The sequence below is a fragment of the Triticum aestivum genome, chromosome 1A, assembly GCF_018294505.1.
Source record: "Triticum aestivum cultivar Chinese Spring chromosome 1A, IWGSC CS RefSeq v2.1, whole genome shotgun sequence".
Taxonomy (NCBI): domain Eukaryota; kingdom Viridiplantae; phylum Streptophyta; class Magnoliopsida; order Poales; family Poaceae; genus Triticum; species Triticum aestivum.
In genome coordinates, this window is record NC_057794.1 from 271,824,692 (window position 1) to 271,852,248 (window position 27,557).

At 44.5% G+C, this 27,557-nt stretch overlaps 1 protein-coding gene across 2 annotated transcripts; it reads left to right on the forward strand.

The window, feature by feature from the left end:
- Positions 1-9,819: 9,819 nt before the first annotated feature.
- LOC780662 (transportin MOS14) lies at positions 9,820-23,848 on the forward strand. Of its 2 annotated transcripts, none has more exons than XM_044468804.1 (27): positions 9,820-10,213; positions 11,037-11,114; positions 11,344-11,406; positions 12,990-13,037; positions 13,116-13,262; positions 14,059-14,190; positions 14,973-15,013; positions 15,169-15,260; positions 16,901-17,028; positions 17,524-17,599; positions 17,719-17,833; positions 17,899-17,998; positions 18,155-18,236; positions 18,333-18,415; positions 18,954-19,070; positions 19,225-19,276; positions 19,534-19,689; positions 20,736-20,859; positions 20,947-21,028; positions 21,096-21,184; positions 21,257-21,331; positions 21,435-21,489; positions 21,864-21,983; positions 22,059-22,151; positions 22,257-22,402; positions 22,826-23,003; positions 23,158-23,848. In XM_044468804.1, exons 1-27 carry the CDS (start codon positions 10,085-10,087, stop codon positions 23,443-23,445), a joined length of 2,889 nt encoding a protein of 962 aa, XP_044324739.1. In that variant the 5' UTR covers positions 9,820-10,084; the 3' UTR covers positions 23,446-23,848. The 2 variants fall into 2 exon arrangements, with proteins under 2 accessions (XP_044324739.1, XP_044324731.1); XM_044468796.1 differs by having other exon boundaries at positions 9,821-10,213; positions 17,713-17,833.
- The last annotated feature ends 3,709 nt before the right edge of the window (positions 23,849-27,557 follow it).

Here is a 27,557-nt window from a genome sequence, read left to right on the forward strand (position 1 = left end):
CGCGACCCCCCCCCCCCCCGGTCGCGGGTGACCTGCGCTGCATCAAGCAACAATCGGGAGAGACCGTGCAGAAGTACATCCAGCGCTTCAACAGCGTGCACCTGAAGATCCCCAAGGTGACGGACGAGGCCATCATCTCAGCGTTTTCCGATGGCGTCGGCGACATCAAGATGAAGGAGGAGCTCGCCATCCATCAGGAGTTGTGCACGACTTTGGAGCTGTTCAACATAGCAACCAAGTGTGCAAGAGCTGAGGAGGGGCGCCTCACCCTCCTTGAGCTCCCCATTGCGGATCCAGAGGAGAAGAAGGCCAAGGTCAAGGATGTGAAGTGCAACGGGGTGGCCATACTCGCGGCAGAACCAGATACCAAGCGCGGCCGAGACCTCCCCGAGTCGTCCAAGGGCAGCCGTACGTTTTGCGCCTTCCACAACGTGCGCAGCTACAACACCAACGATTGTCAAGAACTCAGGGCCATTCGAGATGGATGCTTTGGTCGACGCCTCGAGCGCAACAACCGGGGCTACGGCCGAGGAGGTGGGCGAGGTGGAGGATGTTGGGATGACTGTGGGCCCTGCCAGGAGTGGTGCGACCAGCCTCACGAGGACCGCTGGCAGGACTAGCCTCGTGAGGGCGCCTGAAGGGACCTGCCTCGCGAGGACCGCCCTCACGGCAACCCTGGTCTCCCCCCGCTGTTGCCGCCACCAAGGAGGAACGACGACCACCAACAGGACGAAGGGGCTGGGGGCTTCCAGGAGCCGCGCGCCATCACCTGCATCTTGGGTGGTGCTCAGGCCCCGGCTTCCCAGCGCATCTTCAAGCCGTTCTCTCGCGAGGTGAATGCAGCCCTCCCCAAGCTTGAGGCTACGCGCCCGCTCAGATGGTCCGAGTACGCCATCACCTTTAGCTCGGTGGACCAGCTCAAATGCACGGCAACTGCCGGTGTCCTCCCGATGCTTTGCTCACCCATCATCAGCAATGTCCAAGTCACCAAGACCTTCATCAACGGCGGCGCAGGGCTCAATGTCCTGTCCGTCGAGACGTTCGACAACCTTCAAGTGCCATACGATCAGCTCTAGCCCACCAAGCCTTTCTCAGGAGTGACTAACGGCTCCACCACCCTGATAGGGCAAGTTCGTCTCCCTATCACCTTCGGTCAGCGCGACAACTACCACACCGAGCTCGTCAACTTCGATGTCGCCCACATCCGCCTGCCGTACAATGCCATCCTCGGGTACCCGCGCTAGCCAAGTTCATGGCAGTCACCCACCATGGCTACAACGTCCTCAAGATGTCGGGAAGCAGCGGAATCATCACAGTCCCCTGCGAAGAAAGAGACGCGGTGTGCTCCCTCGAGCGCGCCTTCCAAGCTGCAGCAATCGAAGACCCTGACAGCGCATATGTGTAGTACCCTCCTGAGGCCAACCCAAGAAGAAGCTACTCCGCACTGGGCCTCAAGGGAGCGGCGCCTCTAGCGGCGCCACCTCAGGATCGGTGCCCACGCCTCCCTCCCTCGCATAGGGAGGCGCGCCCGGCGTCCTCCTCGGGCAGGGCTCGGGAGCTCTCTTCTGGAGGGCCTCGGACCTGGCCAACATCATAAGGGAGGCGCTCGGGCACCATGTGGAGGCGTGCTTCGCGGCACGTTTCCCTTAGGAGGACACCGGGCGAGGAGCGCCCGGCGCTCAGGAGTTCATCACTAAGGCCACTCAGGAGCTTCAGGAAGCAAGAGCAATATGCGGCGACCGCCGCCCACCCGGCGCTGCTCCCCATCCAGGCGAGGGTGGTGAGCTGCGCATATGCATCGACATCCCGGGGCTCAACAGGGCCGCATCTCAGGAGCGCCTCTGGCCTTTGTGTGCCGGCCGGTGTGAGGGTCCACCTCACAGCTACATTCGCATGCCATTCGGCCTACCGAGCATGGCGGCCGCTTTCCAGCGCAACCTGCAAAGCATCCTGGCAGGTCAGGAGGCCATGCATCACGTAGTCCTAGCGGAGATGGAGACGGTCCTCAGGAGGCCATCTGAGCCTCCAGAGCCTCCCGAGTGTTGGGGACACAAAATACTCTTTGCTATTTGGTTGCGGAGTTGTTTGAGAGAGACCATCTTCATCCTACGCCTCCCACTGATTGATAAATCTTAGGTCATCCACTTGAGGGAAATTTGCTACTGTCCTACAAACCTCTGCACTTGGAGGCCCAACAACGTCTACAAGAAGAAGGTTGTGTAGTAGGCATCAAAACTTCTCACAAACCAGAGCTTCTCACAACAAAGCGTGATGGTTTCGGTAGGGAACGTGCCACCTTTGGGGATGAAACAATATCCGTTGCCTCTTATTGCTTTCAAAAAAAATCAAGTGTCAACATAGAACAATAGGAGTGTTGTGTTTAATTTTGGAATTTTTTGGGGTTCGTTTGGACATTTTTATACATTAACTGGGTTTTCTAGGCATTTTATGTGCATAATTCAAATTTGAACTACATGCACATGCTCCAGTGCATATAAATTGGTTGAAAAATCAAATATGTGTCCTTTGGTGCATGCTTAGGCCCCATGCAAAAATGGGAATGAATTTCAAACACCAGGGCACTGTTGATTACCGGCAAAACATTGAGATACTTTGTTTTTAAATTCTAGTAAATCCAAAACTCGTCTGAAATTCATGAAACTTGGAATGCTATAATGGAATGGCACCTGGCATGTTGTGGTATTTTCGTGTCCATTTTGAGAGAAGGCGCACTCGAATAACAGCCAACAAAGGCATTTTGAAACAAATAGCTGCCACTGTAACATCTCAAACGTTCTGTATAATTTAAATTGTGTGCGTTCTGTTAACCATTCACATGACGCCACGCCTCACTCTTTTAATGTCTAGGAGGTACCGTGAGGACAGGTGCTTGAGTGCTTGACTAAATGGGAGGCGTGCGAGCTATACTCCAATGCGGAGGCTCATCGGGAAGCGTGCGAGCTGTATGCCACGCAGGCTCATCGAGAAACGAGCCCTTTGACTTCCATGGTCGCCCGCCTTGCTCGCATCCTCTACGTTAATGGTGCCCAAGCCACAGTTTAATACGGTTTTTAAATATAAAACACTCATCGCAAACGTTTTAGTTAGAACACCCGTATGCAAAACCAACAACTTCCCCAGGAAGCCAAGGGAAAATGTGCCTAGCAGGATTTGTGCAGCTCTTAATCGCAAACATTTTAGTTAAAACACCCGTATGCAAACCGACAGCTTCCTAGGAAGCCAAGAGAAAATGTGCCAAGCAAGATTTCTGCAGCTCTTGATCGCAAACGTTTTAGATAGAACACCCATATGCAAAGTGAGAGCTACGATCATCCCTTCAACGCAAACGGTTGTTTTGGATGACCTGTGTGCAACCACATACAAACATTTTGGTAAGATTTGCATCTGTCATATTGGGTATGTTGCCATTTGTCAAACTAGAAAGATTGACATTTGTTGATCTAATAACATTGCCATTTGTCAATCCTTGTAACACTGCAATTTGTCAAAATATGCAGCTAAAAATCACTAGCACTATCTAATTTTTGCAACTAAAGTTCAGTAATTAAGCATAGATTTCATTCATAGATTAAGCAGTCGTTCTTAATTTAGTTCAACTCGACAGCTGAACCGACCAAACTTTTCCCCAATTGTTGCCAACCACATACTGAAATAGCTAGTTCAACTATATATATACTACCTAATTTTAAGTACGTTGTATAGTTTCACCACACATCTATAGTTAGATAAACTGAACAAAATAGCCCCTAAATACTACTACTACGGAGGGGCTTTGTGCTACTTCTGGCAGCCTCTCCTCTGCCGAGCGCGCTCAGTAAGAGGCAGAGGAGGAGGAGGCCGACGAGCTGGACAAATGCAATACGATGCCTGCCACTGCTGCGTGTTCAGCGACGCTCGCCAGCTCGAGCACCCACTGCCACTCCAAACGATCCCTCTCGAAGCATCCGGACTGCTCATAGAGCTCCTGATTCCTTGCCTCTGCGTCGGTGTGTGTTGCGGCCACGGCTGCGGTAAGGCTCTTTGCGTGCTTGACGAGGCGCTCCTCCTCCTCCCGCAGGAACTCAATGTAGCGCGCAAGGTCGCTGACACACGTGCGGGCCTCCACCTCCGCCTCCCTCCTTCGGGCAGTGGTGGTGGAGTGGGTGATGATCCTGGCGGTCGATGGTGGGCTGGCGGCCACGGCGGCCGACAATGGGGTGGCGGCCACGACGGCCACATCCCGCCTTCGGGCTGCGGTGGCGGAGCGGGTGATGGCCGGCAGTGGGGTGGCGGCCACGATGGCCACCTCCTGTCTACGGCCGCGGCGGCGGAGTGGGCGATGGCCCTAGCTTTCGATGGTGGTGTGGCAGCAATAGCAGCTGGCAACAGCTGCCGACGGGCAGCGGCGGCGGAGCGTGTGGTGGGTGTTCCGCACACACCCAATAGGGACGCCACACGCACTACACTACACCGGGGACTGAGCCGTCGCGATAGTGTAGCCTCCCAACTGGAGCTGTCCTATGATGATGACGGAGTGGCTGAGCGACGATGACGGACTGGTATTGGCGATTGTGGGAGAAGCAGATGAGATAAGCTACGGGGAGGGAAGGGAAAATGCGACGTAGGACTCGATGGTCGTGAGGGTTTATATAGCAGGCCGGTAAGCATTGGGATTTTGGGGGATTTCACCGAGTCAGGCGGGAAGCTTGTGCGGGAACCTGCGAGGTTGCGTGGGGACGGGCTCACCGATGATTCATTGGTGCCACTGTTTGACCAAAAGAACGCCCCGCATGCTGCGCAAGCTTGCGCTGTAAGTCATCTGCGGCAGCGGGGTGACAAGACGTGCAAGAGGAGGACGAAAGGACACGTACACATACGGTTAATACAAAAAAACATTTGCGATTTAATTACCTACTATACCCCGTCATGGTTTATATGTAGGATTTAACTAATAAAATACGAATGCATGTCGCCAAAGAATATATCGTTGGATTCATATTTGAACATAGTTTCCAGTTATACAATTTTTGTAACATGTATTAACACTTTTTGGTTAAATTTAAGGTTATATACCAGCAAGCGTTTGCCCGCAACACACACGGCTTATTCCATCACAAACAACTCAGATGGATCAACTGTATGCCACGTATTGCACACAAAACTCTAATCTGATTCGTGCTTGATGTCTCCGACATCGCTCGCACGGTTCATCTTATTTGCCACGTATCACTGTGCCGGCCTCTGCTCGCGTCCCTCGGCAAGCTCTGCTCGCCGTTAGACACCGCAGTGCACTGTGCTCGCTGTTAGGCACCGCAGCACTCTGCTCGCGTCCGTCAGCGCGCTTGGCTTGTGGACAGTTTTTCCTTGCGTGTTCAACTGTTATATGCATATATATGTGGTTGCTCGTCGTTGAGGCGACCACAGAGCGGTCTACTCGCGTCCCTCCGCGCGCACTCTGTCGGCGGTTGGGTGTGCGCATGATCATGTCGGGGGCCCCATATGCATGCGGTTGCACCGCGCGCGTTGCCACGCGATGCAGTTACGTGCGGCACGATGGAGTTACGCGCTGCATATTAGAACTGCCATCAGGGCCTGCTGATATTCCTGGCCGTCCGGCTTCCCCTTTAATTCCCCCGGCCATTATAACCTTAGTCTCTTCGACCTTTCGATCGCGCCCAGAACACAACAAGCACACCCACGATGACACATAGGAAGGGGATGTCTAGCGGCACTCCAATGGAGTTCGGCGTGCATAGAGTGGAGACCCACGCAAGGGAGAGGGATCTCTCGGTGGTGTACACCATCGACCCAGCCGTGATGGACGACTACATCAACATTGTTGAGCAGTTGCTTGCTCGAGACAAGTACAAGGTGGTCGGCATCGACCTCCAGTACACCGCCGGTCATCCTGACATAGATCAGAAGGTTGCCGTCGCCCAGTTGTGCATGCGCCATCATGTCCTCATCTACCACTACTGCATGGCCACAGAGCCTTGCAACCATTTCAACAGGTTTGTCAACAACACCGACTACAAGTTCGCCACGGTGGAAACCACCGACGATGTAAAAGCGCTCAGTGTTACGGGCTTGGCCTGCAAGAACGTTGTTGAAATTCTTGAGCACTACAGGGTCTGGGGCAGCACGAAGAAGGACTCCCTGGTCGAACTCGCCTCGGCCATCATCGACGCCTACTACGAAAAGATGAAGTAGGATGCCCAGAGAACAAGTCCCCTATCCTGGCACAGGGCCTGGATGCGGCAACTGGATGAACCTCACCTCAGGATCGCAGCCAAGAGCGTGTGCACATGCTACGAGATGCACAGGTGGATCATTGACATGAAGAAGTGCCTCGTTACCCAAATCGACGAGTCCGGATCGAGCCACAAGCAGAGCAAGCGTCACAAGAAGTAGATGATGATGAGATGATCATTTATGCTAGTTAATCATGCATGTAATGTATATTTTACTTTATTGGTGTGTGAAAATTTCATGTGTGTAGTAGCCACCTATGTAATTATGCATGTAATAGTTTACTTTGGTGTGTGCAGATGCCATGGTTGTAGTAGCCACCTATGTAAGTGGATGTTTAATTTGGTTATGCAACCATGTCCTTATAGGTGTATGTGTGTGTGTATATATATATATGTGTGTGTGTGTGTTGTTCTGTATGCAATCCCATCGCACAACACACACATCTTATTAACAACAACCGTCTGTGTTATTATCGGTCTCCGCACACATTTCTGATTATAGGTCTGTTTGTCACGTATCACACACATCTTGTTATATTGATCTGTTTCTTTTCTCTTGTCTCAACACAAACAGTTCATCCGAGTGAACCGCATGCCGTATATCGCACACACCTTGATCGGGCTAACCATTTCTTTTGTATTGCCTAATCACAAACAGTTTATCTGAGTGAACCGTATGATGTATATCGCACACACCTCCATCTGGCCGCCCGTTTCTTTTGTTCCTCCTCATCGCAAATAGTTAATTGAACCGAACCATATGCCCTGCATTGCACACGCAACTAAAATCTAAACCGTGTTTGATGCATCCTCCATCGCAAACGTTTTGCATCCTTTTTTACGGGTTTTTTTTACACCATTGTTTGCGGTTATTGCATCGCACACAGTTTCGTCGAAGGGTCTCTAATCGTAGTGTCGCGTTAGCAGCATCCTACAATAGTGCATGTATCTAAGTTTCCAATCAAAACAATTATAGCATGAATAATAAACTTTTATCATGGATAAGGAAATATAAAATAACAACTTTATTATTGCCTCTAGAGCATATTTCCTTCAACATATGCACAGGGGTAACTTATGACACTCAAGATGATACCAAGATAGTTGCACACAATTGTAGCTATACAGAGTAACTGTATCACTAAGGTGCACAAAGTGACGTGGCCCGACAATACTCAAATGGCTAGTTTCAATGGGTAAGTAATGCAAAAGGGGGCTATCAAGTGTAATGGCAAAGGGAAGGTTAATGGTGACATAATGGTTACCTTCATCGACACTACCTTCATCAAGGCCAGAGAGTTTAACCGGCCGGCCTTGCTTCTAGTTGTAGTGTCTAAGGGTGAAGGGTGTAGTTGTTGTTGACAAAATCGATGGCGGTGAATGTAATGGAGGTGGAGTTATTGATGTAGTCATCCTTAACTAGCCGAAACACTTTAGCAAATGGAAGACCCCAAATGCAAATAACCTTGAAAGAAACGGGGTAGAAATGCGGAAGCTGGGTAGCAAAATTGACAAAAATGTAGAAAATTCAGGAGGAACCGGATGACCTGGGATGGTGTCCGGATCGTTCGGGCTAAGTCCAGACTATTCAGGATGGTATCCGGATGATTCAGGCAGGTCAACTCGTGTACGATTTTTGGGCGGAAGAACACGAAAATTGGTGGTGGAGAATTTTTTGGGGTGTGTGGGAGGGTTGGTTTTCATGGGGGAAAAGGTGACGGAAGGTGGGTAGAGGCTAGATATACCAACAACACATCAAATCCACGGACCAAAATCCAAAAAATTCTCACAAGGACTAACAAATTGCAAAACAATTGGCATGCATATTTTTGTGGGGATTTTCAAAATTAGGAAGAACAAAACAAAATTGGCTAGAAAAGTGAGGGGGAGAACTCCAAGATTTAATGAACCTTGCCCAATCACCCACACCCGGAGGGGATCTAGAAGAACACTCAAGAACAAGAGGGAAATTCACTCAAGACAAGATTCAAATCATACATCCACAAAGTTTGCAAACACATGAGATTCACAAGATTACAAGGTCAACAAGAGGGAAAGAGTATCAAGGGTAGTTCTTCCCAATTCCTAAGTAGTTGGGGGTTTGATGATCTCAAGGGATCCTTCTCCCATGGGAGGTCTTGGTGATCCTGTGATGGGGAACCTTCTCCTTTAGGTGGGCTTGGCAATCTTGAGAGATTCTTCTCCCTTAGGAGGGCTTGATCCTCTAGGACGAGGTACAAGGAGCAAAGCTCTCTCAATTTCGTTCAATATACTTTGCTACCATGGATATGAGGTAGGGTCGTCTATTATAGTACAAGTGGATTTGGGGTGAGGGAGAGGAATACATGGCCTCTTGGCCGAGCTGTGAGCAGGCAGGGCTGGATCATCCGAGTAGCTACCCGGATTGTCTGGGCAATTGCCGGATATCCAGGTAGGTATCCAGATGGTTCGACTTCATGTTAAAGCTTCGGGTGTCCTACCGGGACGTCCGAGTTGGTGGCCGGATGTCCGAGGGTTGCTCATATCATCCGGTAGGTGTCTGGATTGTTTGATCAGGGTCCGGATGTCTAGTCCGGACGCTTGTACAAAGAGGCGGCTCGGCCCGGATGGTCCGGGATGGTGTCCGGATCGTCCGGGCAAATGCATTCCTGCGCATCTTCTTCTCCTTCTCCTCGTTTGCTCTCGTTAATTCTTGGTCTTGTCCCATTGCTTCTTCATGGCCTTCTCCTTGGTACCTAAGGACGCACAAGGTCTCCGCTTGAGGTAGCCATGTCTCATGTGAGTTGAAGAGGAGCTCGATAAGGAGAAAAGTAACCTCGGTTTCGATAGCCCTTGCGTGGGCTCTAGTAATTGGCCCACTTGGTGCTTGGGGGTGATGGTGGTGCATCTGCGGGGATGACCGTAGGGTGCTCTGCAGCAACTGGTCAGTGTGGTTGCAGCTTTTCACCGATTGCAGCACCGGAGGTCACCGTCTCCACCATCAACAGTTGCTGGTTGCAGCACCAGTTGTTGCTGGTCGCTGTCGACACATGTAGCACAACATGTCTATCCCAACAACCATGGCCACCGGTCGCAGCATCCGTGGCCGCCTACTCCGCCCGCATCGCCGCCGACCATCTTCGCATCGTCGCGGCCTTGCCGTATCACGACTCGCCGGTGCAGAGAAACAGTGGATGGGTAAGAAGGAGATGTGACGTGCGTGCCCAAAGGGCAGCAAAGCATCCGTGCGCAAAGGAGATAGGCATGGAGTTGGTGCCGGCCATCACCTCACCGGCGAGAGCTGCTCGGGAATGAATGAATAAGGGAAGGGATGAACCATCATGATTGTGTGGATTAAGGAGGGAGCGGAGGTGGTGGTCGGGGAAGCTACACATGGTCCTTTAGATCGAGTTTGATCGAGCGGCCAGCAAGCGTCGCCAAGAAAGTCATTTCCTTCCTTTTTCCAAAGGATATCATACCAGGGAGCCACCCTATCAATTAAAAATAATTAATTAATGTCATCAGATCACACGCGCACGGAGACAGGTACAGCTCACAACAATTGTCATCGGCGCAGAAACAAAAACGGAAAAGAAAAGAAAATCTCAAACAATTGTCTCTCGTCTCGCGTCTGCCCCTCCCTCCCCCGTCCATCGAATCGAATCCCGCACACTCGCGCAGGCCCCTCTCTCCTTCTCCGTTTCAAATTTCTTCTCCTCCTCCAAAAACCCTACCCGCCCCGAATCGCCGGCTGCAGATCCAGTACGCCGCGGAAATCGTCCACCGTCGAGGGTTACTCACGGCAGCGCGCCAGCGGCGGCACAGTCGAGGAGGCGGTAGGGTTCGGCGCCGGCATGGAGGCGCAGGCCACGGCGACGGTGAAGGAGGCGCTCGCGGCGCTGTACCACCACCCCGACGACACCATCCGCGCCGCTGCCGACCGCTGGCTGCAGAAGTTTCAGCACACGCTCGACGCGTGGCAGGTGCGCGCGGGCTTCCTCCCCGGCTCGATTCGATTCATGTCCCCCAATCGTGTTCGTTTGCCTACAGAGATATTCAGGCGGTGAATTCGGTGTGGTGAGGGTGGGATGTGGGCGTGTTTGTATGGATTTGGCCCGGCTGGCGCAGAATTTCCGAGATATTGGAGTGGTTCAGCTGTGTGATTGCTCTAGAGTGGTGGTTGGAGGCGATGTATTGAGATTTGTTTTGTCTGAAGCGTGCTTTTCTTCTGCTTCTCCAGTGTCTGATCGTTTTATTGGATTTCAATTTGGGCCTGTGGGTGTGACAGCTAATGTAGAGCTGCTTTAGTATTCATTGTAGTGTCAAGACTAGAGTTTTGAAAACGTAGAGCAGATCAGGCTTGGTTTTAGCCAGTGGCTAGAATATGAACTGCTTTAGATGACGCAGGATTGAATTCTAGTTCTGTGCTGAACTTTGCTGCAAGTTGAATGTGTAAACCCTGGGAATGTGGGCAAGTTCAGTTTTTGCTGTTAGTTTAAGTTGCATTTTTAGCTGTGGGACTGGCTATCCAATCTTTTCTACTCACTGCCGTGGTATTTATCAGTTGAGGAAAATTCCATGAAAAGTTTGATGCGCTCTAAAATTCATTTTCATTGTACCATGTCACTATGTTTTTCTTATTGTATACACAGAGTGTCTTCCTAGCAAATGCAGGGTTTTATTTCAGATTTGGAGGCAGTTTTTAATTATGGTGCAAAGTATTTTATTTTACACTGGGCCATCTTGTTTATTTTGTGGTTGGTGGTTATCCCGAAGGCATCCAATCATTCTGTTCTCATTATGCAGGTAGCTGACAGCTTACTTCATGACGAAAGCAGCAATTTAGAGACTCTCATGTTTTGTTCTCAGACTCTCAGAAGCAAGGTGAAACATGCATACATAGATGCATTATGCTATTTCTTACTTCCTCCGTCCCAAAATTCTTGTCATCAAAATGGATAAAAAAGAATGTATCTAGAACTAAAATATGTCTTGATACATCTTCTTTTATCCATTTTGATGACAAGTATTTCCGGACGGAGGGAGTACTATCTAGAAACTTGTTAATTAGTGTAACTCTTAATGATTTATCTTGAATATGCTTGCATTTTAGGTGCAAAGGGATTTTGAGGAGTTACCGTCAGAAGCTTTTCGACCATTGCAAGACTCTCTATATGTAAGCATCAGCTTTTCAAGTTTTTCAATATAAGAGTAAAGAGTATAATTTGTGTAACTCTGGTTTGCACTACTATCAATTCTAAGTCCACTTTTCAACCCTCAACATACCACTTTGTTTAAGGATCAACCCTCAACTTCAAAACCGATTACTTCACACCTCCAACTTGCCAAACAGTTCTAAGCTCAACCCTACACTTGCCTCAATCTGGTTTTCGCTGAGTAGACTGGTTTTCACCAACTTGACTGCCTCGTCAACGTTTGCCACGTCACCTTGACTACTTAAAAAAGTGTCTGGTCCCACATGTTATAGTATACCCATTTACACATCTCCATCGTGACATAGTCTCAAGCACGTTTTGTGCGCTCGAGCACTCCCCTTCCTATCGTGCCCCAATTGCTCGCTCAAACCCTATGCTCCCTCTACTCGCCCATGTTGTCTCTGCTGCCCGGCTCGTCGCTCCCCACCGCTTGTGTGCCTCCATGAACATGCAAGTAGCTGCCTCGCGGCCTTCCCGGTGTCAATTAAGCTGCTTAGGGCAGCTTGCTTGTGTTGCGCACGTGTTTATCTCTAAAGAATCAATTCACCAGCCTATTTGCTTAGCTTAGCTAGCTTGTACCTGCTTGTTTCTAGCGGCCAAATGCACCGGCCGATAAGGGAATTGCATCGTACAGGACGTCAGAGAGTACTCAGCGTACAGGGCGACCACAACGAGCTACTGCTCGTGTCGCTGAACCGATGTGAGCAAGACGACGATGTGCAGCGACCAGCGCCCACATCCGTGGGCATCAATGAGGCATGGGCATCGAAGTTGCACTACATTCACATCCATGGGCAGCAGCCCAAGCAGCTGCTGTCGGCTTCATTAGCACCTGGCTATGGCGCACCCCTATGCTCGGCCTCTGCGCATAGGTCCTTGTCGCCGCAGGCACCACCGTGGCCATCCTCATGCTCACCGTTTATCTCTGCTGCCGCCAGCGACGTCGCTGGCAATGCCCCTACGTGGCCCTGAGCCTCCCCTAGCCTACACCATGGAGGCGCCGTCTCCCGCTCCACGAGCACGCGCAGGCGGAGGAACTCGTTGGCTGAGCATGCACTCGTCGTGATGCTCGGCCTGGACGCGCACCCTGCGTGCTTTGCGGCGAGCACAGTGTGGGTTTCCACGCGTGTCGACGACGAAGACCTGCACCGCTGCGTCAGCTGATCACCTGGATCGCTGCGGTCGGATGACGCAGCTAACCATTGTCGGCAGCTTTAGACCTTGCACGCCAACTGCTCGATAAAATGCTCAGTCACATGAGAGACAGATGGGACCATATCTATCCTCGCTACATCACACATTGAGCTGGCGTCTACGGGAGCTAAACCAGGTCAAACCAATGGTAAAAACCAGTGAAATGGAGTGAAGGGTGTGTTTTGAATGGTAGTGGTTGTGGAGTAACCGGTTTTTGAGTTGAGGGTTGAGTCTTAAACTAAGTGGTAAGTTGAGGGTTGACAAGTGGACCTCTTCCCCTAATTATAAGCTCCAGTCGATCTTGCTAAGGGCGTTGTCCCTTTTTTGTTTAACTGTTTTCCATCTGCAGGGATTGCTAAAGAAATTTAACAAAGGACCACCAAAAGTTAGAACACAGGTAGATGATTGAATTAAGCAAGCATATTTTATACTGACAAAATTCTAATGACAACAACACTTGTTCTACCATGTTCAGATTTGTATTGCAATTGCTGCTCTGGCTGTGCATGTACCTGTGGAGGACTGGGGAGGTGGTGGCATCGTGAACTGGCTAGGCGATGAAATGAAATCTCAACAAGAGTTCATTCCAAGTTTCCTTGAACTGCTTATTATCTTGCCACAGGTACATAACAAATTTAGCTTCATTTGGTTGCCTATCATAGTCTCAGACTCTCAAATAATATTAGTCCTCATATCCTCTGTTTATATAGAGGAAAAGGGATAAAAGCTATTCGTAGCTGAAGTTTCATTTGTAATTTGTTAGGTCATTTTACAATATCATATTAACTTTCATGCATTCTTTTAAGCACTTAATAATCTGTTAATTTTGAGTCAAATAAGCTGAACATATGATTGTATGCCTTGCAAATTGAAGTTTCATGCCTTCTTTTAAGCACTTAATAATCTGTTAGTCTTGAGTCAAATAAGCTGAACATATGATTGCATGCCATGTAAATTGGGCATTTTTGGCTTCTTCTCATTTCTGTGAAAAGAAGGTAAGTTGGTGAAGCAACAAACTTTGTTTTTCTCTCTTTACCATTTGCAGAAGTTTTCTCTTAGTAGTCGGTGGTTGTCAATGGTCATGTTTCTATTTTCAATAAAAAAGTAGATCATCGATGAATCACACTCATAGATACCATTGATGATTTTCCTAGAGCTTCCAAATCTTGAACCAGATTTGTTTTAAATCATACAACGGTATTATTTTAACCATATGTTTTCCATAGCGTAGTGTCGAGTTCAGTAGAGTGATGTACATCATATGCTCAAAATCTTATGGTCCAGAACTATCACACTCAATGAATAAGTGTCCAGATTGTCCTAATATAATCAATGAAGGACTTGTTGTATATCACATTCAATGTATATTATACTTTTTCTTGGTGAAATTGTAACCTATTTGTATGCTATCTTGACAGGAAACTTCTAGTTATAAAATAGCTGCTCGTCCTGAAAGGCGCAATCAGTTTGAGAACGACCTTTGTTCATCAGCTAATGTTGCTCTTAGTCTATTGACTGCTTGCTTGGGTTTTGACGAGCTAAAAGAACAGGTTAGTTTCTTCCTCGTAAAGATAGCTTCATATGGCACAATCAAACTCATTACATGCTAAAGTAGCTAAGGAAACCTGCTTCATAGGTGTGATAAGTAAGTCCACACCCGCACCTGCCCCAAGCAGAAAAGGAAAGCCACTGAAAAAAGTAGCGCTTTAGGTAAAGCATTTGCTAAAATAACTCAACAGGTACAGAAGGCAATGAGAACCAATAGCGTTCAATTGAGCTATACAGAACAGTTGAATAGTAAACCCAATATTCCCATTATCTGTTGTTTCATATCTTGCATGCATACGCAAAATCCTTCCATAACTGAGTCCTCTGGGCTACTTCCCTTTCTTTTGGCCATTATGACGTACATTTGGAAGTACTATACTTGAGAGGTATTTTTTAGTTGCAGTTCTTTTCACTGGTTATGTTATGGCCCCTTGTACTAAGATAAGGGGTTCGATTAGAAGGTTGGTTTATAATGTGCTATCCACTTGCCACGTACTAGCAAAAGTAGTTTTGATGTTTGCACATATTCTCATTGTGTTACAAACTAGCTTAGATTGTTACACCGTACACGCCTTTCCCGATAGTCTGGGAGCAGTCTCACTTGTAACTTCAGAGTTCAGACGGATCTCTTTTCAGCCAGGCAGACATTTTATCCATATTAATGCTTCAATATGCTTATCTGAACCCAGAGACCAGAACTACATATATGAAATTCCGAGACATAGTTATGCAATGAGGGGAGTGGGAGTATTTTGGTAGTTAATACTGGTTCTTCCTTTCGCAGGTTTTGGAGGGTTTTGCTTCTTGGCTTCGTTTCTGTCATGGGTATGCTGCTTCTGCGATTTTGATATAGTAATACTTTATTCCTTGAGAATCTAACTGTTGTGGTACATCTAATATTTTGTATTCTTTCTATACTACTGCTGCCAAACAGTAATGGTCTAATGAATTTATGGAAGTTCTCTTTTATTTTTTCTCAGAATTACCGCAGCTACCCTTGCTTCACATCCTTTGGTCCATACGGCACTCTCTTCGTTGAACACAGATCAATTTCTGGAGGCAGCTGTAAATGGTATTGTTTGCTAGCGCACATAGTTCCTGTCATATTTTAGTTCATCTCTTGCCAGTTTCTCATTTTTTCTTCATCTGTCACCTCAGTCAATCACTTACTGCTATGCTCTTGCTACCACAGTGATGTACCACTGTTCACCTTATTCAGTTGCTACCAACATAGAAAAGTTGACACATTGAGTTTGGTTAATTTTTCGACCATCTGCTCTAGGCATGTTTTTTCTATGCATGACAAATGACAATAGTATTGGTTAATTCTTGCTATTTGTGATGTTAAATTTATGGATAATCAAGTTCAAAGGAAGGATGCAAATCAATTATGGATCTTTGCTCAAAGTCACTAAAAATCTGTGAGTTTCCAGGGAACACATATGGAATTGGGATGTGGTTTTGTACAAATTTGGGGCTCCATATTACAACAAGTTCCAGTCAAAGCCAAGCGCATGTTTCTGGTTACAAGCAAAATCAATTAACACTTAACTAGGTTTCAACAAGTTTCTTCATACAAACAGATTTCTGGTGTAGGTCTCCAGAGCTGGATGAGAGCTTGTGTAGGTTTTGACAAGTTTCACTAAAAACTAATTTTTGGTGCTGGTCTCTAGAGGTCAATGAAACTTTGGCGAGTATTGTTGCTAGTTTCAGATAGGTGCTGTTTTGCAATACTACTATGGGTCTGAATGCCAGTGATCTTTGCTGCAGTGCGGTGCTGACAGAGATGAGGATGGACAATGTGTCTTCCTTGCAGACATTTTCACTTAGCCACACCATCACGAACCCTGACCTCTTGCAGGCTTCCCCTCCAACTCTCCCCCCTCTTTCTCCAGGCTATGCACCACCACCTCTGTGCGCTCACATCGGTGGAGCTACCAAGCCCTAATCAAGCCCGCTGGCTCATCGTGGAAGCTGCGGAGCTCAGCAGAGTGTAGATTGGATACATCAAGTTTCAACTGCAACTTCTTTGAGTAACAAGATGTTTATTTTCTAGCTCAAGATTTACTGACCTCTAAAAACCAGCCAAACGGAAAAGCCAGCCCCCCCTGAATGCGACACTTTCTTACATTTTCCCAATTGGCCCGTGCAATCAAGATTAAGGATTGCAATTAGCAGTTGGATATGAACATGGTCGTGCATCTTTTGCACCCATTGATCATTGTCTAGATCAGAGGCTACATGCTTTCTGTTGTTGCCAAGATCTTGGTTCACATGCTGCTCTGCTGCTGCTTCACTGCAGACACTACTATCTATCGACATTGCTAGGGTCAACTAATTTATGGTCCTGATGGGTCCCCCTATCTCTGGCGCTTGATGATGGATGAGTTTCATTGGACCAGCTCGAAGATATGTTTATGAAATGTGAATTTTTTCTTGATTTGTATAAGGAGATATTTCTTCACACCGTTGTCCTTGTAAATTTGTAAGCTCAAAATTGTTCCAAAAGCTTCTCCAGCTTGTCGCGTAAGCTGGCCTTCTGATCTTATAAGCAAAGAAGTCCCCAAACCTAGCTTATTGGATAAGCTATGCTTGACCAAGCCCACCATAGTTATTGTGAATGGCTGCATTCAGTTAAACCTAAGATAGACCCTATGTTCTCAGGATTTTGTTAGCAGCTTGCTAATAATACGCTCGTCTCTAACTTGCCAGTTACCTCTGAGTTGATACATTTTACTGTATCTCGAGATTCTTGTGGCATCACTGAACAGTTTCCGCTGATCCAAATTCTCATCCCTCATGTTATGGGCCTCAAAGAGCAGCTGAAAGACTCATCTAAGGTATGTAACATCTTTACCATACTCTGCATTAATGATCTATCAATGTGTTTGTTTTGTGCCCAGATCCACCATACCAAATATTTGGTCATGCCAAATTTTTTGCTCTGGCTTGAGTGGTCATAATTTTTTTTGCATGCTCATGCTTCTGTATCTACTCCCAATTTATTTTCTTGCCAAGATTAGCCAAAGCATTCACCAATTTCTTAGCTACCAATTTTTTGTGTGTGTGATTGAGTTGGGTTCAAACCAAGCACATCGGATTCCTCCATCTGCAGATTTCTCCTTGATTGTTACTCCCTCCGTCCCATAATATAAGAATGCTTTTTACACTAGTGTAGTGTCAAAAACGTTCTTATATTATGGGACAGAGGGATTATTTATTAGTGTAGTGTTGGATACTTAGATTTACATAAGCACTTGTACTGTTACATGGTAAAATGTGTATCCACATGTGTTTTTCATCATTGTCATTGATAACTCTTTTTCTATTACCAGGATGAAGAAGATGTAAAAGCTATTGCTCGTTTATTTGCAGACATGGGTGATTCCTACGTTGACTTGATTGCAACAGGTAACACTTCATCGATGATGACGATGATCAAAATATGGATCTGTTTTTTCATGCTGTACATGAACCAAATCATCCTGACCATTTAAGAATTACACTTACAATTTATTTTGAAGGTTCAGGCGATGCCATGCAAATAGTGAATGCACTACTGGAAGTTACTTCCCATTCAGAATTTGACATATCCTCCATGACGTTTAATTTCTGGCACCATCTTAAGCGTAATCTAACTGGGAGGTATTTTTTTGAAACATTACTGGTTTTGCTTGAGAAACAACCAATTCAGTACTTACAAATTGTAGGGATTCGTATACATCGTGTGGATCTGAGGTGTCGATTGAAGCTGAAAGAAATAGAAGAATGCAACTATTCCGTCCTCCGTTTGAAGTTCTTGTGTCTCTGGTATGTTTGAGGGGGGGGGGGGGGTCCTTTTAGTATAATGCTCATATTTTTGTGATGCGCCATGCAATAAAAACATGGAGTGCGACTAATCATTCATTACATATATTGTTTGTTGGGATTTCCTGTTCATCTCATGCTGTTTTGATACTGAATCAGGTTAGTTCCCGAGTTGAATACCCTGAGGACTATCACACTTTCTCGGAGGAAGATCGGAGGGATTTCAGATATGCTAGATATGGTATGCTTCCTGATTTTTTTGACCGAGTTAATCTTGCAGTTCATATTATCTATGTCATGCAACTGCCAAATAATTACAGAACCATTCATTTTTCAGCGGTTAGTGACGTGCTACTTGATGCAACTGATGTCCTTGGAGGTGACTCGACGCTAAAAATACTTTTCATGAAGTTAATTCAGGCGAGTCTGTTTGCACACTCAACAATTCTCTTCCCCAGCCACTGCTCAGTGCTAGTATCTATACTTGTCAAATTGGACTATTTGTTTCATAGTTCTTATTGATGGTCTAGCCTGTGAGTTTCTACTTATCCATCTGTTTCTTTTTGTTGGAATTAAATTATTTTTATGGAATATACTGTAGCAAGTTCAGTGAAGTGTAATGTGTTGAGCTCTACTCCCTGTCTGGCCTTTTCACAATCACTACTTTTGTTGCTCATGCTAGTAATAAAATTTAAATTCTTATTTGAGGCACTACAATTTATGCAAACTGTACCAAATAACTTAATTTGAGTTGTTTATCTGCCTCTTGTTTGTGCTTATGTTGTGTACTTAGTATGATATACCATCGTAAGTTTTTGTCTATTCATTTTATAAGATTAGTCTCTTCTCGTGTACGATGGCATATCTTTGGCTGATGATTAGTCCTGTAGCTTCCCAGTCCCACCAAGAAATTTGTTTGGTTTTCTGTAACCAAAGCGGTATGCTTTTGGATTTTCAGGCATGTGGAAGCGGTGCCGAACAGAACCAGAATTGGCAACCATTAGAGGCTGCCCTTTTCTGTATACAAGCCATTGCTAAATCGCTTTCGATTGAAGAGAAGGAAATATTACCGCAGGTATGAATGGCATCTTGTTATCTTGAGTGTCAAATTGTCAACTGATGGGTTGTAAGATCTTTTTGCTGGATGGTTACTTTTTTCTGCGCCTTTACATTACAATCATCGTTAATGAGGTCTGGTTAACATAATGTGGTCATGCTGTCCTTTGAAGGTTATGCCACTGCTTCCAAGGTTTCCTCACCAAGAACAGTTGCTACAAACAGGTTTGTTTTGTGTAATTGGCATTTCAGAAGTCCTTGTTCTTAGCTCAGTGTTTGTTTTATCTTATACTGTGACTAGTATTCGGGAATCACATTGTAGACAGTAGCTATTTACTGCCTGTGATGTCTGGTTCAGATGCTAGGTTTATAATAAGTTAGGGCTCTTTAGGCACAGTTGTTGGGCAGAAACTTTGTGAGATTCAGTTTTCCTAGCTTGATTATGTCGACGACAGGAGTTCAAATACGCTTGAATCTTGCAGTTTGTTCAACCATTGGAGCATTTTCAAAATGGATTGATGCTGCCCCAGCTGAACTGCCCATCCTACCACCTTTGGTTGATATTCTCAACAAGGGCATGAGTACATCAGAGGATACGGCTGCAGCTGCTTCTGTGGCATTTAAGTATATATGTGAAGGTACTACCTCATTATCCACTTCTTTTTAATGGACCTATCTGACTGGAATAAATTGATTATTGTTTCCTACCCATTTCTTCCTGTTAGTTGTGCTACACCGTAGGAAAAACATGGGAACTCATGAGGCATACATATTTTTTCAAGAGATTAGACTAAATGAAAAGTTTGCGTTGAAATCAAGTGCAAAGATTTTTCTAGTCCTAAAGATTGAAGTTCCACAAAATATCTTTCTTCTAAGAGGCAAGAACCAATTCATATATATTACATGTCCGTCCTTTTTAGAAAAGGCCAGAGGTTCCCTTTACATATACTAATAAAGCGGGAGAGAAAACTGTAAAAAGCTTATGGTTGAGACTGGCAAACGGCAAAGTGAAAAATGATCAGGTGCTAACGGGTCATGATGTGCGCAATTTTTGTAGCTCCATGCAAGGTTTCCCCCCATTTTTTTGATCAAATGCCTTTATTCCTAGGTCTTGCCAGAAAAGAACCATAAGCATAGTCTCTTTTTGCTAAAAATATTTTTGTTGTTCTGTTCTTTTCCAAATCTTAGAATGACAACAGGGTAAATAGCTTTCCTCAGGCTTGCTCACCAGGGGTGCTGCCGAGACCAGAGCGTACGGGCAATTTTGGCTAAGCAATAATTGTACTGTCTAGCATACAAATTGGTTGTACATACGTTTGTTTGGCTCCTGCCACACAGAGATCTTGGCTGTTAATTTCAGATGTACTGTCTAGCATACAAATTGGTTGTACATACGTTTGTCCAGCTCCTGCCACACAGAGATCTTGGCTGTTCATTTCAGATCGGATGCAATAGAGTGCAGACGGCGTGACTGAGAAGGCTGGGAGGGTGCTCCGTTTTGTTTTATTGCCCTCATATATGTAATATACATATACGAAGTTGTGATATATATTACGACATCGAATAGTTTACGAAGTATCTGTTTATATTTCCATGCTTGTTTGAATTTTACGGTAGATTTCTGTTATTGGCATAAAGAGTCGACAGCTTATAGTTATTTTATTTCCTTTTTTTTGGTGATAAGACTGTAGGGGAAAGTTCTCGGGTTCATTGGATGGCCTTTTCCAGATCTATCATGTTGCAATAAGTGGAGTTGGTGGTTACAAAGTTTCTTCAGAGGACTCGTTGCATTTGGTTGAAGCCTTAAGGTTCCTTATTAATTCCCCTTAGCTACTATTACTATTTTGGTTGCATTCAACATGTCACCTTACTTGTTCATTCACCACTCAAATCAGTGTGGTTATCACGACGCTTCCGCAAGACCATGCTAGAAGAGCCCTGGAGTTAATCTGCATGCCAATAATTAATAGCTTGCAGGTGAGCAGCAATCTTTGATAGTTAACTGTTGATATGATCCTTGCTAATTTTTTATTTGAAAAACTAGGAAATAATCCAGCAAGGTGAAAGTGCTCTTCAACAAGTTCCTGCTCGGCATTTAACCGTTCACATAGACCGGTTGTCGACCATTTTTAGGTGGTGACCTCCCATTTATCTTTTTGCCCATCCAAGTTTTGGTTTTGTATTAAATTCTCCAAACTGTTGCAGCAATGTGAAACTTCCAGAAGTAGTTGCTGAAGCTGTCAATAGATACTGGTCCACACTGAAGATTATCTTTGATCAGTGAGTATGGGCACCGGACAGAATTCTGGGAGAAGTTTCTACTTGTACATATATATGGCAGATCTCATCCATCCCTACTTTACTAATAAACTCTTTTGCGCAGTCGGGCATGGGATACACGGACCATGGAGTCTCTATGCCGATCTTGCAAATTTGCTGTAAGTTAATTAATTTTGTTTATTTATGTTGCTTGTTGTTTGAATGCAATTTACATTCAGATCGAATACAAGTCCCGTCAGAAGGGCATAATCGGAACAATTATCTTTTTCCACATACTGTCTCACTCTTGAGAGTTCTGATTCTTCCTTGGTGGGATTAGTATGACTGTAACACTTCCAGGTTTAAGAAATGATAAATATGATATTGCAAATCATGCCTTACTTTCTCTTCAGATTTGCGGTTTTCACTTTTATGGAGAGCATTGAAGTATTTTTCTAGCTGAATCATGATATCACTTTAACACAACATATACATGTGGATTCTTTGCCAAACTTTCATGCTTACTATGTTTATTATCTTTTCTGTGCTGTAGGTAAGGACATGTGGGAGGTCCATGGGAATCACCATTGGTGCAATGCTTCTAGAAATCCAAACACTATATCAGCAACACAATCAATCTTGCTTCCTTTACTTATCCAGTGAAGTTATTAAGGTTCTTGCTATTTCAGAAGTCTAGTGATGTATTTTTAGCTGTATTTTGATTGTTCTGACAGCATTTTATGTGTAGATATTTGGGTCTGATCCATCTTGTGCGAGCTATCTTACATGTCTGATACAGACACTCTTTAATCATACAATACAACTGCTCAGAACTATTCAAGTAACTATTCCTGCTTTAGCCCCTTGTGTTGCTGATCCGCTCATGGTAACATATTAATAAAGCAAGCGATAACTAATTCAGTGGATTTCATTCCCTACATTGCAGGATTTTACAGCTAGACCCGACATAGCTGATGATTGCTTTCTGCTTGCGTCAAGATGTATTCGTTACTGTCCTGATCTATTTGTACCTACAGAGATTTTTCCAAGATTGGTTGATTGTGCAATGGCTGGTGTAACTATACAACATAGGTAGTGCCTCCAAGATTAAGTACTTCCACAATCTATATTGTGTTTCTTATCCTTCTGTTAAAAAATATAAGGCATATTTAATTTTATACAGCCTCAATGCAAGATTTTGACTACGACTCTAATCACAATATGCTATAATAAATAGATAAAATGTAATATGAAATCATTGAAAAATTGAGAGAGTATACTTTTGTAGTCAATCCATATTGTTTTCCACAAACTATTGGCTAAAGTTCTAAAAGGCTGACTGCACACATCCTAAGACGCCCTATATTTCTGAAAACAGGGGAGAATAAAGATCAGATGCTAGAATTGAGTCATAATTGTGTTACATGAGCTGCATATGCTTGTTATCCTTGTTTAATGATGCAATCTGATATCGTGGTGGCTAATTGTTACCTTATTTTTTGTGATATGTTATAGGGAGGCCTGCAAATCCATACTGTGTTTCCTATCTGACACCTTTGATCTTGCGAAATCACCCGAGGGGGAAAAGTACCGGGATCTAATAAACACAATTGTACTCCAGCGAGGTGCAACACTTGCAAGAATAATGATTGCTTCCTTAACAGGGGCGCTACCGTCTGGTCGCTTGGAGGAGGTATGTTGATTGGTAGCAAGAGTGTTGCTGTTTATATACAATCCTGCCTGTGAGCTTTAAGCAAAGATATGCCCTAAAGACTATGTTATGCTTACTCTTGACAGTAAATGATTGAAGAATGAACTTTATATCCCTTCTGTATGAAACTTTGCAGGTCTCATATGTTCTGCTGTCCCTTAGCAGAGCTTTTGGTGGGAATATGTTGAATTGGACAAGGGATTGCATTGCCCTTATACCCCCACAAGCCCTAACAGATTCAGAACGCTCAAGATTCTTGACAATTATATCCGATGCATCATCGGGATCTAGTCTTGGTTCCTTGACGGACAGATTCGCTGAAATATCAGAGGTTTGCAGACGAAACAAAGCGGTGCAGGATATAGTTCAAGCTGCTTTGCAGCCTCATGACTTGGCCTTCACGGTTGCTCCGCGGCATTCATGATGACTGGATGTTTTCTTTACAAGACCAGTTGAAAGCCCGTGATGGTGTCGGTGTGCGCCATCTGAATATTTTCCCCTTTCATACGGTTTGAGTTGCGGCATCGATCATACTGTTCAGATTTCTTTAGAGGATAGATAGGTCAGCCAGTAGTCATTGTCATTCATTTTGTGTTTGTCTCTGTACATGCGTCGTGCATTTATGTATGTGGGAGGAAAATTGTGTTGTATTATTATCTGGAAGAGATCAGTGGTATACGTACTCAACTAGGAGATCACACCGATTGTGATCTGCCCTGGTCCTGAATTTTGTAATGGCTGGCCAGCTTAACTTTGTGAATTGAGGTGGCCACCAATTCTTTTTATGTAAACATCTGCCAAATATTAAGTATGTCCTTGATGTCACATTCAAGCTGTCTTATGCTTTCTGTGTGAGCCTGGAGTATGTGTCACTTCTATGAAGGTAACTACTGATGTATGATCGCCTCTCTTTGGTTCCTAGGCAGAATATTAGCTGCCTCTCTGTGGTTCCAAGGCACAATATTAGCTAATCGAGGTTTCTGGTTCTGCACGATCTTCTGGGAAAATCACTCACCGGCTCTCTATAGAACTGCTACATCTTTCCTATTCCTACTTACTAAAGTTATACAAGCGAACATATGGACTAGTAACAAAAAGTTGTTTGAGGCATCTGTATTGATTTTTCTTTCTAGTGCAAACTACTACTAGTGGGCCTCATCAAAGAGTAGAAAATAGTCTCTCACTACACATGCATTCCTATTATTCACTTCAACTTTTTCAACTTTATGCATCGGATCATACTTTTTTTTTCAAGCATCCACCTCCTGTAGAGGATCCCGCTTCCCCATCCAAACTTACTTTTCCTGACATCCGATCCTACATGGCACGCGAGGCATCACCCTAGGGCTGTGCATTGGGCATGCCCGAAAGAACACTGGACGTCGCAGACAGGATGTCGTCAGCACATCTGAGCATTGTGAGAGGGCACACATTTGAAAAATCCGTTCGCTCCAAATGGAATTTGCTAGACTATGAAGAACACAAAGGCCTTTGGGAATTCTTTCTGGTTGTCAAATTCTTCCAATCTAAGATTTGACTGACAGAAGAATTAGTGGGAGCTATATTGCTATCATGTTTTGGAAGCAGGGCATCTCTCTTCAACATGATCCAATTACATAATTGTTCCTTTAGTTTTCAGTCTCATCCAAATAAATGGGTTCACCATCTTCAAAGGATGTAACATCTCAACCAACTAGATGAGTCGTTGCACCCTTGACACAAAGATCAACCGCAGCCAGGAAGTTAAGCAAGCCATGGACAACATTTCTAATAAATGTTCAGTTTATGAATTATTTCCATATACGGGAACTGATAGAGGCGAGGGTGTCCCGATCTTTCAGTCAGATGATAACTATCGATTTGGTGGAGTCAACTTTGACGATCCGACTACAAACGTGCAACGACGTTGCGCCTTAGCAATCGATAACCAATCTCCTGAGGTTACCGACGATGCCGGAAACACAATCAGCCTGACCACGAAGGTCTATTCCTGCAAGCAATCGAAGAACGAGCAAGAATATGATAAAGCAATCTGAATATTGCAAATATATATAAAGTATTGATAATGGCGGGGATCCGTAAGCGGTCTTGGCCTGGTCGCTGAACACAAACGAAGTACACGAAGTTGCAATGGCTACTTTTAACTAAACAAATCCCAAGGAAAAACCTACTAGATTGATCTACTTATATAGGAGCAAAGGGTGGCAGCCAAGGAGGTGGGAGGATGTTCCAAGGCTGCCTAAAACTAATCCTAGGTCGTACTGGGCTCATGGGCCCAAGTAGAGAAGATGCAACACCTTTGGACTTATAGTTTGACTCGGATTTTGCTGCAATGTCAGATTGTTTTGTCAATATCTCAACGCTTTAGATGAATTTGAAGATGAGTCCAATTGGGATGGAAAGTGCACGGAATAAACTTTCCAACAAAAAAAGAATCACCCAATTCGGAGTCCGGATGAAATAGATCTTGACATTTTTAGTCAGGTATGTGTGTGCAGTCCGAATATGAGTTCAGAATGTGTGGGACTTGAACTCTATTTTCTCTTGGCCCAAAAGTGACGTGAAAAGACTTTTTGGACAACACTTAAACTTCTCTTTTTCCTTGTCTTCGTATGTGGATTGTACAAATGTCCCATACACCTGCAATTAGACATGACACAAAAGTCTGTGAAGTATTTTTGTTCTAGATAATGTACATTAATTATTGCATAGTTTGCATTACAAATCACCTCAGAAATATGCATGTATGCAATATTTTTGGTTGTATCGAAGTAGTCATGTCCTCATCATCCTCCCCTTCTTGAAAACAAAGCCGTAATCAGCGTTGCTTAATCTGAAATGTGGCTAACAAAAGAGACAAGGTGTACATGTTGTATATGTATATGTCATCCATTTTGACTTCCTTCGGTTTTTGCATATATGACATATGTATACATGAGTAACTTTCATCGTTCATAAAATATAAACCCAAAATATTATCACAAGAAGTAGAAGGTATGAAAATATTGCAACTTAGTTTGCACATATAAGTGAAGCTCTTACTCATATCAAAATATTGACAATGTTCATCATTAAACCACCCCAACATTAGTGAATAAACCTTACTTGCATCAAATTTACATGCTACATCATGCTTAAATAAGCAAACATGCAATAAGTCATTTGTCACAGAATCATCACCAAGATTAGAGGTCATATCAAAATGATTAAACATTGGCACAATTACTTTCAAATGTATTTGATCCAAATCTGATTTATTCCCCGATTCACATGGTTCTTTTGCATCAATAGTTAATTAGATGGGTACACTCAAAATTGTTGGTATTTCAGTTGTTTGATCACATGACATATTCATCACAATAACATGATTCGCCAAAATAGGTGGTGTGCTTAAATCAACAGGTAACTCAACACACGATGTATTCAAGTTAACTAGGTATGCATCATTCTCATGTGAAGTTATATCATCAATACCTTTACTGTTACCTTGTCGCAAAGGCGTAGCTGATGTAGGTACGGACGATGACAATATACCATACACTTGAGATGATGTCGCACTCACAATCTGAGGTGTGGCTGCTCTAGTAGGTGCAACGGTGGAGGAACCAATCGGTGGTGGTGAGCATGAACTGGAATAGTAGTTGTTGTAGTCACCCAATGCATCCTTCTGTATCTGTCTCTCAAAGATACAAGTGCGAACATACATACCAGTAATGCAATGAGGAATATACCGAAATCTTGCACGGATATCATGGTTCAAACCACAAAAAAATCTATTCATTGTATCATCCTCAGATTCTTCTATGTCATAATGATGCATATAAGATTTGAATTCTTGGTAGTAAGCATGAACACTGTTACTGCCTTGTTTTAATTGTCCAAGTTTGCGAAGCAATTCACGATGATAGTAAGGAAGAAAAAAATTATTGTCTCATTACATCTTTCAAATATTTCCAAGTTGTGGGTTGGTTATCAATGTTTTTCTTACAATGCACACTTCACCAAACAGAAGCAAAACCAGTAAATGCTCGAGTGGCAGCTCGTACTCTCTCATGTTCAGAAAAATCATGGTGACTAAAAACTTGTTCTACTTCAAGCTCCCAAGTTAGATAAATAGCAGGATTAAATCTACCCTCAAATGACGACCTGACCATGTGCTTGTGTGTGTTGTCCCACCTCTCGTGATGGTGAAGACGTGTCCGTCGTCCAAGAACTTCCATCTCCGGAACCTGTCATGATTAGTAGAAACAAGAATTAAAATTCGAGAATAATGTTCTTATGAACTACTAGGATGTGGTGGTAAAGCGCTCACAATAAGACAAAATCAATATCTTACAAGTTCTTACCATGCAGCAGGTGATGACAGGCAACCAACGGTGTCAAATAACTCCAAAGATTGAGTAAATCGATTGCCAGGTGAACGTACTTATACATGGTGTACAAATATGTGGAGCTGGTTGGCTCTACATATGGTAGCAAAAGATTAGCAATAACCAATTTAGAGATGCAATGTTGAATAAACGCTGAACGGTGATA